The sequence below is a fragment of the Triticum aestivum genome, chromosome 6D (genome assembly GCF_018294505.1).
Source record: "Triticum aestivum cultivar Chinese Spring chromosome 6D, IWGSC CS RefSeq v2.1, whole genome shotgun sequence".
NCBI lineage: Eukaryota > Viridiplantae > Streptophyta > Magnoliopsida > Poales > Poaceae > Triticum > Triticum aestivum.
In genome coordinates, this window is record NC_057811.1 from 24,371,903 (window position 1) to 24,385,408 (window position 13,506).

At 44.7% G+C, this 13,506-nt stretch overlaps 1 protein-coding gene and 1 long non-coding RNA gene across 2 annotated transcripts; both read right to left on the minus strand.

Moving 5' to 3' along the window:
* Positions 1-265: 265 nt before the first annotated feature.
* On the minus strand, positions 266-6,434 carry LOC123142354 (uncharacterized). Its single transcript, XM_044561304.1, has 3 exons — positions 5,871-6,434; positions 2,766-2,920; positions 266-730 (listed from the first exon to the last, which is right to left on the minus strand). The coding sequence occupies exons 1-3, from the start codon at positions 6,432-6,434 to the stop codon at positions 631-633; spliced, it is 819 nt and encodes a 272-aa protein (XP_044417239.1). The 3' UTR covers positions 266-630.
* Positions 6,435-8,709: 2,275 nt separating this feature from the next.
* On the minus strand, positions 8,710-13,253 carry LOC123143188 (uncharacterized). Its single transcript, XR_006470720.1, has 5 exons — positions 12,837-13,253; positions 12,536-12,725; positions 10,368-10,526; positions 9,540-10,282; positions 8,710-9,257 (listed from the first exon to the last, which is right to left on the minus strand). It is a non-coding gene; the product is annotated as an uncharacterized lncRNA (long non-coding RNA).
* Between the last annotated feature and the right edge of the window lie 253 nt (positions 13,254-13,506).

Here is a 13,506-nt window from a genome sequence, read left to right on the forward strand (position 1 = left end):
TGATTTCACCAGCAAATCGTCCATCTCTCCCAATTTACTACGCCCTCACATCAAACCAGCCGCTGTTGTCATCTTCCTCCACCCAACCAACTCACCGCCAGGTCTCTTTGTTCTTCATGTGTGCGACAGAGGAGGCGTGCTCAGCCTTGCCAGCCGGCCGGTCCACAGTACAATGGAGCACCCTAGAAAAACCAAACAAAAACAAGCTAGACCATGCCAGTCAGTTCAGGCAGACTAATTAATGCCAACAAATAAGACAGATGCAGCATAAAGTAAAACAATTACATCAAAACATTGGGAAGGCTGACTAGGTAAACCCTCTAAATCAACCAGAGTGATATCGTGCAAGTTTGGTTTGACTGCCAAACAGTTCGGGCAGGGCAATTCATGGAAACAACTGCATCACAAAATAAATTCCTGAAAACAAACATTGGATATGCTGACTTCATAAACCCCTCATGACAAGTGTGATCTAGAAATTTTTTGGCTCCAACGGTCCACTCTTTTTAGTGCCACAAACATTCTGACGATGCCCAACCACACCACACTTGGTGCATTTCGGCAACTTCGTTTGGAAAATCGCCCCTTTGGGGGCACGTTGTACATTTGTGGCCCTACACCCTGCAGATCTTACAAAACCGAGGCCTCTTCAAATGTTGCTCGTAAGGAGCCTTGTCTCGGCTTGTTGTTGGCCTGCCCCTTGGGCGCTTCTTTTGATTGACACCTACCCCTGAACAAAAAAAAATAATTGAATAATGAGGTTCCACACTGAGCTTGAGATTCAAGCATGTGTCATGCATTGATGCATGGGCATGGTTTTCAGATAAACATCAATAAAAATGCATAATGAGCTTCCACACTCAGCCTGAGAATCAAGTCTTTTCACATAAATAATTGAATTGTCCGTTATCAGAAAACACTCCCCTAGCTAGCTGCTGTGGTCTGTGGCATATGACAAATCCGCATTTGATTGCTTAATTTAGATTGCATCTCCTACCAACAGAACACAATCACATATCAGAATTCATGCAATGATGCTATGACTATGATACTCTCTAAGTCATACCACACTGACCGTATCATATGTACATCATCAGCAAGATTTTTTTGGACTAAAATGAACTAAAATACCATGCCATTCGGGACAACAATAATTCCAAATTTTTAGTATTAACCCTTGCTCCCCTGGGTCGTTCCCACCTTCCTCCATGCCCTTGCCGCGGCGGCCATTGACGATGCTCATAGAACCTGCGACTCTATAGGGAGCACGGATGCATTCGACGATGACGCACCGATAGGCACCCTGCTGGTACAGGATTTCTCAGTAAAAAAGAACCCAAATCTGTCCAGTACGGCGTCGATCATTTGAGCTCAAAAACCAAGCTTCCTTGTGTCATCCATCAACTTTCTGTTAATCTGGAACCAAACATCCCCAGCAATTTGGGTACAACTCCAATGACCCTGAACAATTACATCACATAAGCCTAACACTAGTAATCCCATACTGAAGATCAACATGTGTACAACCACAGTGATTAATCCAGGGGCTGTGCAGCACAACAACAACTAAAATCCAACCAAAGCTGCAACTTTAGTAACCTATAATGATGTTGTGGTGGGTAACAAATCCAAGAACAAGACAAGAATCCACCACACATAATAATCCTCTCGGCGACGACAGCGTTCCGCTCAGAGATGAACTAAACATCAAAACAAAGGATTTTATAGCTAAAACCTACGGATAGATCAAATAATATAACCCAACCAACCCTAAGAGCTTGGCTTTGTCTCAAACTAACCATGACCAATATTAAAGAGAATGGCTGCTAGGCACTGTCAAAAACAAACAATGGCATGACCAACACTAAATGAACAAGCCATACAACCACTGCAAGAAGCTGATCCTACTAAATCCCATTGTGTCATATCGGGAAAAATTCACTGACCTAACATTTGGCACAACTCTAGATGAAACCCAAACAATTACACCGCACACCTACTCCTCAGCAAACTAATCCCCTAATGAAATCAACATGTGCACATACACTATTTAACGGATATATCCGAAGCGAAACAACAACTAAAATCCAACCACGTCTGCAACAGCAGAATCCACAATGATGTTATGATGGGTTACAGATCCAACAACCATACTACAACCAATCACACCGAAAAATACACTACTGAATTCAACATGAACACAACACCATAACTTATCTAAACATGAGGTGCTTCCTAAGCATTGTCATAACTGGCACGCCAAACACTAAATGAACAAGCCCCCAAAAACCACTGCCAAGAACTGATCGTACTAAATCCCACTGTGACGTATTGGAAAAAAAATCACTACCAGACATTTTGTCACAACTCCAAATGAAACCCAAACAATTACACCAGTCATTCTCCTAACCAAAATAATCTCCACTGAAATCAGCATGTGCACAGACAGACTAATCAATAGATTTTTGTGAAGCACACCATCAACTATAAATCCAACCAAGTCTGCAACAGCAGAATACCAATGATACTAGGATGTCTGACAGATCCAACTACCATACACTACTGAACTCCACATGAACACAGCCCCATCTCAACTTAGCTAAACAAGAGACACTTCCTAACCGCACATTTCAAGCAGGCTACAATTAGCATGACAGATAGTTAATATGCATCCTCTAACTGGGATGTCACATATTCTGCAAACAAATCAATGCAGCAACATAAGCAAACAACCACAACCCTGCTCTTAAACGAGACGCACTAACCTCCTTATCCAGCCACTGGTAGCTTCAGAGCACATCACGTATCCGGCGGCGCCACCGCCAGTCCCGCCGCCGCTGCCCATCTGGACATTGACGCTCATGGATCCTGCGACTCCGCGGGTAGGATGGAAGCACCACAAGCCGGAGCCCCATGGATCCTGTACAAATCCAGATCCCTGTCAACTTTATCCAAATCCAGCATGGGGATTAGGCACGCGATGACCTAAGGAAAAAAAAAAGAGGGCACGGAATACACACACCCAACAGAGTCGACGCCGCTGGTGGACATCTCGCCGGGCAGCACCCCCGCTGCCATCGCCCGAGGGGAGAGAGGCAAAGTCTGTTATGTGGCTGGGGCTTCTCCCATGAGGTAAAGTTCGGGGAATGGGGAGAGGTGGAGGACGAGATTCTCCTTCCTGTGCTTTTTTTTTTGAGAATCCCTTCCTGTGCTGTTTCGAATCGTCACCCCTGTACCAAAATGCCGGTCCAGGCCGGCGGATCCAGGAATTTAACTTTGGGTGTTCAATTTTTTTTTCATCCTGACAGAGAAAAGCCAAGTAGTCCATGCCAACACAAATAAAAGGGCAAATTGTTCACAGTTAGGCTCTCTCAGCTACAATAATCATACATGTCAAATCAGATATGGGTGGTAGATCCGCATAATTTGATAGTGAAACAAATGAGATAAATATTATGCTGCAAGATAAGTTAACTGTGAGCACAACTGAATACATGACAGACAATACTAGAGCGTAGCAGGAAATGTGTTGCTCTGGGCTAAGAAAGATAACTAGTTGGCGTAGTTGAGTGGTAATCACATCATGCAACTGCCTCAACCGCACGGCACGAACACAAGGCACACCAGTAGTGACATGTACAGAGTTATACCTCTCTAATCAGAATAGAAGCTAGTGTTAGTTAGGGGTTGCAATTTCAGAATTGGAAGGGACTTCCAGTGAGTGAGGATTTCACTTTAGGCTTAGAGAATGAGGTTGTTGCAGCCAATCGTTGCATTGATGCGCTCCCCTCCCCAGCGTTGACGACCGTGGCGGCGGCAACCGCGCTGGTCATCCCCACTTTCTGTGCTACATCCCGTCGCTCATCCCCACCAGCGGCGGCATGCACGGCACTGTGTGACTTGTCCGTGTTCTCCGCAGCGTTGGAAACCATGGGGGCTCCATCCCATCCGGCGCCAGCGGCTTGGTCAAGCTCTCCCTCGCCTGGCTTGCAATCGGCAGTTCGGCACGCACAGAGACAGAGCGCCACCTCGTCGTGGGTAGAAAAAATTGGCTAGCTGCGTGCGTCTCCAGCGTGGGCAGAAGAAGTGGATGGCTGGGACTCAGCGAACTGCCGCTCTTGGGCTATTGTGCTGCTAGCTAAATGAGCAACTCGGCCTGCAAAAGCCCTCACTCTACTTCTACCCCCAATCTAATGTTCTTGCATGGCATTCTGCCCTGAGTTCTTACTTTTTTGATAAATCATATCAAGAAGTGCTACGTCTACCCCCAACCTAATGTTCTTTCTTTTTTGATAAATCATATCAAGAAGTGCTACTTGCATGGCATTCTGCAGCCATGTTCTTTATTGTTTGGTAAAATCATATTAAAGAGTGGTATTTATACCCCCAACAAATGTTCTTGCATGGAACAGACACAGAGCAACTGTACGCCCTGCCTGTGCACCAAGCACAATTCATTCAACTTCACACCACTTGCTTTTCTTCAGAGGGAAGGAGTATCCATGGGGCAGGACATCAGGTAACATGGGTAATAAATTTGTAGTTGTTCCCTGTTCAGTCCAAAACATGGTTATGTCCTGATGTATTTCCGTTTTGATTTTACACAGGATGATTTTCATCGCTGTGTTATTCTCATTTGTCATCTACACGCGATCCGAGGGCGAGGGGATAATCTGGAATGCTTTGGCACCATCATACCAATCATTCTACCACGAAGTACATGTAGTGGGGCAGTTTGGCCCCTTGCATGGAACTCATACCGTGCTTGCGCCCTTAGATAAGGATGTTGATCAGAAATTAACCCCCCCCCCCCCCCAACACAATGGATAAATGTCACGGTGCTGGGTGAAGGTCAAGATAGAGTGAAGATCATGTGGCGGAATGAAAATTTGTATTTTTTGTCTTTCGTGACTCCAGCAGATCGATTGTGTTACATGAAAGGCTACGGAGCACTGTTTCATGGGCGCGGAACAGAGCTCACCTTTGGTGAGAGCTATCCAGATCTCATTAAAGGTGGCTATGAATCCCTAACCCAGGTGCAACTAGGACGGGAGGCACTACTCCGTGCTATCCACATAATGGCTAATTATGATCCTAGGATTACCCCTGAGGAAGACATCAAAGTTGCTGTTCTCACCATGACCATCATGGGACCGGAATCTCTGAGGTTTAATGGTGTTCGGGCAATATTTACAGCAGATCTGGACAAGGTGACTTTTCTCAGTAAAGACCAGACAAAATACATACCAAAGTGGGGCCTGTTGTCCGTTGCACTTTTTTGTGAGAAGTACGATTGTTATAATAGTTATCTCAAATCCCAGATAAAAAAGCTTGAGCTATATGGAGGAACAGAGAAGTTGCATGGTATCCTTGATATGATGCTGAGGCCCCAAAGAATGGACGACAATGGAGGTTTAAAGACGAAGGAGCCGAAGCCGAGGAAGCCCAAGGAGTAGAAAATAAGACTGATGGATTTGAGTTGTAACTATAGTATGTAACTTCAATTTAAGTAGTATATTATTATGTAACTTTGATTTATGTACGTTCAGAGTGTAGCTTATAAACTCTGTATTGATTTAAATAAATACTGTACTTCTTCAGGATGCAAGTGTTTTTCTGTTGTTTTGCTGAGAAACATCTATGCCAATCTATGTATCAGTTATCTATCAGCCTGACTTGCAGGATTTGCATCAGCAATATTCTAACCTTGGTGACTATGCGCTTTAGCTTGAAGCTTAGCCTAGTTCCTAACCCATCAGCTTGACCACAAAAAGGACAGACATGATAAGGGATGGTTGACTTGAATAATTCAACTTTGAACCTAGATTTAACCTTGCAGCTTGACCACAAAAAAGAAGAAGAAGAAGAACCTTCGCACGAGCAGGACCACAGCTGGTCGGCGGCAGGAAGCTGGAGGCAGCTCCGGGCCATGGCCCACCGTCGCAACGGCGGCGCCTCCTGCGCCCGCTCGAGCTCACACCGTCCACCACAGCTCCTCGCTCACCGCCTTCTCCTCCCACGCGGCCGTACTCAAAGCCGCAGGCGGAGAGATGGGGGCGCTCTTCTCGCCAGGCGGAAATCACCTCCACGGCGTCCGTGACCGGGCAACGGCCAACGGGACTGGGACTGCGGCCGCGCCGTCTTATCGCCAGGCGGGTGACCTCGGCGGCGAACGGAGCGGGGAGCAGGGCCGGGCGCGGCGGGGCAACCCTCAATCCCCACAGTACGGAGTGAGAAGACGCGTGGGAACCGTAGGATCGACAGACGTGGCTGCCCCCGGACCGTCCGATGCCCACGCAGCCGTACCGCTTCGCCGCGTGATGGGCTGTCCCAAAGCATATGCCGCGGGGCCACCGCTCCGCGCGGCCCAAATTTCCGTTAAAACGGGATGCGCAGCCCAAATTCGGGACAATTTTCTGAACGACACAAAACATTTTTCCGCAAACCTTTTTTGACATTGTATTCACATTTTTTTAAAATTTCATGAACATGTTTTTACAACGTGTGACCATTAACCTCAAAAAAATAACGTGTGAATATAAAACGTCATGTACATTTTTTAACGGTAGGAAAATATCTTAAAGTAAACGAACATTTTTTAAAACAACGTTTTAGGTACATATTTTGTTTTAAATACATGAACATTTACTAAAATATTATGGAGATTTTAATGCTATCAAAATTTCCTTAAAGTTACACTATCAAATTTTTACACTTCTTTCACATTTTTCAAATTCATAGTGATTTTTTTAAATAAGTAAATTAAGTTTTTAGAATATTTTTACAAAATAAATAAAGAAGAATTAAAGAAGCAGGGAAGAAAAACGTATGGCAACACATGAAGCTACTTGGACCGGTCCAATTGTAGTGATAGGAGGCCGTCCTTGAGGTGATGTCTCCGAATTTTTTGATGGGTTTGAGGTGATCTCATCTCTGATAATAAAGCAAGATAAAGGCGCTCCCTCACTTATGGCCTCAAAAACATATGGTGTTTCCTTTTTATCCTGTGAGTTGAGGGATACATTGCCAACGCCCCCCGCCCCCCAGCTCTCATAGGTATGGGCCTGCCGATAATCACTTTTCCACCCTGAACCAGTTTTTTTTTTCTTATGGTTTTTTATTCCCTTTTTCATTCTTTCCCATTTCAAAATTTGGAACATGTTTGAAATTCATGAAAAAAATTAAAAAAACCAGGATTATTTAAAAAAACCTTGATGAACATTCTTAAAAATTCATGAACATTTTCTGAATCAACGGACATTTTCCGAAATTGGCAAAAAATGAAAAAAATCGCATTTTTAGTTCATGATTTTTTTTCTTGAATTGAAGAACATTTTCTGAAATTTGAGAATATTTTTGGAATCTTCAGAATTTTTTAAAAATTTGTGAACTTTTTTTCGACTTCAAAAACAGTTTTTGAATTGATGAAAATTTCTGAAATTTGTGAGAATGAATTGAATCGACTAACATTTTAAAAAATTGAAGTTTTTTAAAAAAAATTAGGACATTTTTTAGAATTCACAAACATTTTGCAAACTCTTCAATAGTTTTTGAAATTTTTAACATTCATTTTTGTGAATATTTATAAAATTCATGAACATTTTTCAAGTATAAAAAAATCCAGATCAATGACATTTTTTTATCCAATACCAATTTTTTTAATTTGTGGTTTTAAAAAAAAGTGGAAGATTTTTTGAAATCCCTAACATTGTTAACAATGATAATGCTTAGTTAACTATAAACTACTTCCTCCGTCCCTTAATGGAAGACGTTTTTTGGCACTAGTCTTACATTATGGGACGGAGGGAGTAATTAGCTAATAGTAGCAACGACGACTGGATTCCCTAGCCGGCCTTGCTGCAGCCAATGCTAGCCATAATCAGTGGCGGGGAGGGGGCAAGTGGGAATATAGCAATGCAAGCCTAGAGGACCAAAAAATTGCGCCTTCGCGGCCGCGTTCCAGCCCGGTCATCCAACGGGTTGTCACGGGAAGCCAAAGGAACGTCGGTAATATTATGGTCGAGTGCCTGTCGTCGGTGGTGCCTGGGAATTCGGGCTGCTTCAAATCTTGCACACGACGCGAGGATTAAGAAGGTGAAGTTCCCTCTTACACTAGTGGTTGGGTTTGATGTGAGCTCCATACTAGCCCTCCAAAGCATCCAAATATGTAGGCTGCAAGCTCGTTTATGTCGATCGAGAGTCATTTGACGACTTTGCTAGAGTGCCATTTTGGCCAAAATTACTATATTAACGGTTATTATAATGATCAGGGACATATGGCGACTCCGCTGTAGTTGCTCTTAGAATAGTCCATGGAGGCAATACGAAGCAAAAGAAGTCAACTATTATAAGCCTTATGAAAGCAAAGTCAACAAAAGTTCTACATGGATATGTACTTCATTCACTTTCATTTAATAAATTCAAGAAGAGCATGGCTCTTTGGAGGCTGTGTATCAGGATCCAAGAGATGTTGTGATGCTCGGATCGTCGAGAGTTAGGGAGTTCTGAAAGCGGTTGTGTGTTCAACGCTCGGTGAGCTAAGCATTTTTCTCGATGTCCCTCTTAACTTGTGGTTGAATTGAATTGAACATTAGCTCTGCTAGCTCTGGAACTATCCAAAAACTACATTTTTGTACATGCAATGCGATATAAAATTCAAGACAAACACAATACAAGCTGGCTAGTAATAGGCAAAACGTGGACATCATATACTGAAAACTGAAGCTTTTTTTTCAACTGAAGGAGCTCAAAGCTCCCAATTTCATTGGCTGATATTGACAAACAAACAGCAATTTTTGTCCAGCATTTCCAGCTCAAACACTGAGCAAACATGATCATTTCTCAACAAATCACTATGCAACCTCAACCTCAACTCTACCAGTACTAACCAAAAACTTAAGGACACAATCCACCAACAAGCACAGTATCAGGACTACTCATATAACGAGTGCATGTGTAGCAGCCACACGGCAAGCAATTGGAAAATTCGATAATGATTCACACCGGCTACATCCCAGCCGTGTTATTTAGGAGCGAGAATTAACAGCGATAAACGAGCAGCAGTAACTAGGGAGGTTTAGCAACATCCGTTCAATCGTGAACAGCCTTGCCCGGGATGATGTTGGCAGTAGACTGAATGACGACAGCAAGCACAGAAACAAGGAGAGCCATCCGAATGTGATAACTGAATGAATCTTCTACATGGACACAGTTGGAGTCGAAGAAATCTTCAATCTCAACAGCAGAGTAGCACTTCCCTGCACCAGAATGAACAAGGATATCATCACTGAACCACAAACAATTGGCTTTCAGAATAGACAAGTTAAATACTAGCCAGAAACCATCAGACACCAATATTTAAACTAGTTACTGCCGTGGCACTCCTGTTTAACACATTTTGAGCTACTTCACTGTTAAGGTTCAAGTTTTAACCTAACTGTTGCTTACAACCAGGATGATCATGACAAGCTCTTCGCTCTTCCCGGCTCAGGGCAAAACCTAACAGTTTTGTAGTAGATTAAAACGGCTTGAGAGGTTACCTATCGCAGCAAAGATGACTCTGGGTTCTCTTCCACCGAATCTGCTTGTCCGCTGGTAAAGGGCGTACCACCTTGAGGGCTTACAGAAGCAGAAAGCTCCACATTAGCTGGTGCCATAGCTTCACCTGGGTCCTTGAGTTTTTGGGAGAAGCCAAGGTTGCAGACGAAGATGTTGTTTGTGATAACATTCCATGTGGGAGGGGGGCGTGCATCTCCTGCTGTTTCTGCTCCATTAGTTGCATTGCTTACGAACCATCCTGTTGCACGGACCCTAGTATCATGAGCAAGCTGGGTCAAGGTGTTCCACAGAATGAAACTAAGGAGCCCCAGGAGCAGCAGCGAAGAAGTTGCCCATCCAAGCTTCCTCCAAAAGGACAGAAGGCCTTTCAAGTCACCCTCTGCAGTTCTTGCACTGGGCGGCGACGGCGGTGTGGGCGGCGGCCGTGTGGGTGGGGCTTGCCTGCCTGGCTGTTCACACTCAGTTTCCGCCGTTGGACTTATGTAAGGGCCCCCATCACAAGAACGGTAAAGATCAACAATAAAGTCGCCCCCTGATATGGGTGATGATCGATAGTTCGGTTCTCTGACAACTTTGCATAGGCAATCCTTTCTCCCAAGGGTTGCAAAGATGGCATCACAACATTCACTGTTCGGTGACTCGTCCAGTATGTCACAATATCGTGAAATCCGAACAGAAAGTGAGCTGGAGTAGCATTGGGCACCATACTCCTCTGTCAAAGTGCCTGAGAAAACAAAGAGGAGAAAAACTTTGGCACAACAGGAGGGAATAGAAATGAGGAATCATGCTGCATCAAAAATGCAACTTACGGTTTAGACTGTGGAAGGACTGATCTGGACGGGCTGTGGCCACTTCCAGCCATCCACTGGAGACTAGCAGTAGTAGCAATACCCTAGCAACGCTCTGCCACATGTACTTCATAGCTGCCACTTGGGAAACCCCTTCTCTAATCACCGTTCAGTCAATCCCTGGCATATTGATTAACAAACATAATTAAATCCCTGCCATAATTAAAATGGTGCAGACAGGAGACATCAGCTAGATAAATCTCAAAGAAAGCATGTTACATTTTGAAGATAAAGAACTGGCTTCGGAAAAGAAGACATAGGAGCACGAATGGCCATCAGAAATCAATATTGAAACTAACTACTTACAGCAAGGATGGCCATCAGTATTTTACGTTTCAGCACTACGCAAACTAACCTCAGATAAATTAGTCAAGTTGCCTCAACACAGGTCTCCAAGAGAGGTCACTCGATGAGCACATGTAAACGAGCATGTATCATGTTTCTATGAGCATACTATATTCTTCTATAATCAGAAAAGACTGAAGATCATGACATGCCAATGATCCCACTACATCGTCATACACAAATCTTTGACAAATCTGGCTATTGATTATGAAGAGTTGGAGATATAGGCATGATCAATGATATAGTGCAACATAGTGCCTATTCATGCTCTTAGCTATGAACCGGCATTGTATTTTCTAATCGACAAGTGTCAAAAACCATAATGCAAATTTGAAAACCATAATACACAGATCTTTGATAACTCTGGCTACATTTGATTACAAAGAATTGAGATACATGCATGATCAATGCAACAGAGTGGCTGTTCATGATCTTAACTACCAACCGACATTGTATTTTCTAACAGAAAACCTCAAAAACCATAATGCAGATTCATGTTCTGACTAGTCAATATATGTGTGGAAAAAATTATGAGGATGCAGACATCAGATAAATCTCAGAGAAAGCATGTTGCGTTTTCAACATAAATAAAAAAACAGGACACAACAGCAGAGTTTCTACTGTGTAACCTCACAGGAGGATTTCTTCAAACTGTTTAAGTAACTACCAACTTTAGCAATTCAATTTGCTATGAGATGCACCTTGTATTATACTAAATCTAATGGATATACAAATAACAAAACACATAAGAATAGAAACCCATAACAAGAAACAGTTAAAGTAAGATGTTTACAAAATCTGACATAATGAGTAAGTTCATTCTATCATATACTGTGCATAACTTAGTTCTCTTGCATAAGCTACAGTGCTGAAAAAATGGAATAATATATAACTATTGTGATTACTTATGCACTCTAGAGATAAACGAGGCAACCGTGCAACTTCAAATGATAATGTTTAAAGAACAATGGAGGAGCAGACACTTCTTTTAACTGCCAATTTGGCTAGTAAAAAATTAACCGAGAAATGAAAAAATGGGTTTCTTGCATACACAGTAATGCAATTGATGAATATCCGCTAACTTCAGACAACAAGATTAACAAAATGGATTGCCAAGGTAGTGATAAAATAAATACATGATAATACTAAAACTCCTAATGTACTCAGAGGTGTAACATGGTAATTTAACAAGCCTGGGCAAGCACTCAAGTGCTTAAGTAACAAGCAACAAACAGAGTTCGGCGTGACGCAATAAGCGAAAGCACATTATATTTCCTAAGTACCCACATATCAATTGGGACAACCGAAGTTTGGAGCTAGCTAATATAATCAAGGCGGTGAAGCAGCAATGTAGTTGCAGGCTCAAAAAGTACGCAGGATGTCACATATCAATCGGGAGTGGGGACAGGAAAAACCAAAGCTAAACTGATCAAGCTCATCAGAAGGAAATAGAGGACCTAAACAATGACTGCAATTGTTATATGATTTGTATTTCGTACTACCAGTCCAACTGAAAACAGAAGCACATAGTAGTGATCCTTCTAGAGATAATCAACACACAGAAACAACCCCAGCTGAGATGCAAATAAAGGTTCCTTAACTACACATGGCATTATTATTTTCATATTATTTTCGTACGATCAGTCTGATTCACCACCGCAACGAAATCTAGCCCGTGCACAACAAACCGAGGCCCCAGCAATGACACGGATACTCGTATGGTAAATCGATCGGAGCGGAGAGCAAGCAAACGCCCGAGGATGTGGGTTGTTACGCGCGCGTACCTGTGACCCTGCCCTTGGATCCCGCGAGAGGGACGCGCTCCCTCCCCTCCTGTGCCCCTAATCCCGCGAGCCGCGCGGCGACCGAGGGCGGGGTGGGCGGAGGAAGGGGCGGGGATGGCGGAGAGGAAGGTCGGAGGGGGATGGTGGTCGGCGTACGCCTGCGTCGTCCTGTCGCTCGCCGCCGCCCTACCTGCACAGAGACGAGTGAAGGGGGTTAGGGAGAGGAGGAGGAGGAGGAGGAGGGGAGGGAAGCATGGCGCGCTGGTGTTACTCGATCATCAGGGAGGGAGCGCAAGTTTACCTGGACCGTCGGCGAGTAACGAGACAACCGCAGGAACGAACGCCACGCGGACAAGCTTCCCTCCCTAAGCCTCCGATTCCGGCGAGGCGCGCGGCGTCAGAGCGCGGGATCCGAGAGCGGGATGCGGGTGGAGGCAGGGGTGGGGATGGCGGTCTCCGACCCGGCGAGGCGCACCGGCGTCAGAGCGCGGGGAACGTGAGCGGGATGCGGGTGGAGGCAGGGGTGGGGATGGCGGCCTCCGACCCGGCGAGGCGCGCCGGAATCAGAGCGCGGAGACCGAGAGCGGGACGGGGGTGGAGGCAGGGGTGGGGATGGCGGAGTGGGAGGTGGAAGGGGAAAGGCGGTGCGGACGTCTGTCCCTCCCTCTCCCTCTCCCCCTCTCTCTTCCCTCCGCCGGCTCCTCGAAATTTTGAAACTGATAGGCGGCGACGCTAGGAGAGATTCGGATATACTACTACGTGTACTGATTGAGCGTGAAGTCAATGACATATGGGCCCAAGCGCATCGCTACGTGGCCAGTCGCACCACCCGCAGTTTTCTTTCTTCCAACCGAAGAAAGAAAAGCGATCTCCCTGGCGCTAGCTGCCAGGGCCCACGGGTGTCCGTTCCCCGCCGTTCCTCCAGCGGCTCCCCTCCGCTGACGACCTCGATATAAAGGGATGCCAGCCGG

What these genes read in the sequence shown, in the direction of transcription:
- LOC123142354 (XM_044561304.1), bottom strand. Translation starts at nt 6,434, where the DNA reads ATGTTTTGTGTCGTTCAGAAAATTGTCCCGAATTTGGGCTGCGCATCC. An exon ending in GTGGTCCTGCTCGTGCGAAG is followed by an intron (nt 2,921 to 5,870) that starts GTTCTTCTTCTT and finishes GGATTTGTACAG; the next exon opens with GATCCATGGGGCTCCGGCTT. An exon ending in ACCAGTGGCTGGATAAGGAG is followed by an intron (nt 731 to 2,765) that starts GTTAGTGCGTCT and finishes TTTTTTGTTCAG; the next exon opens with GGGTAGGTGTCAATCAAAAG.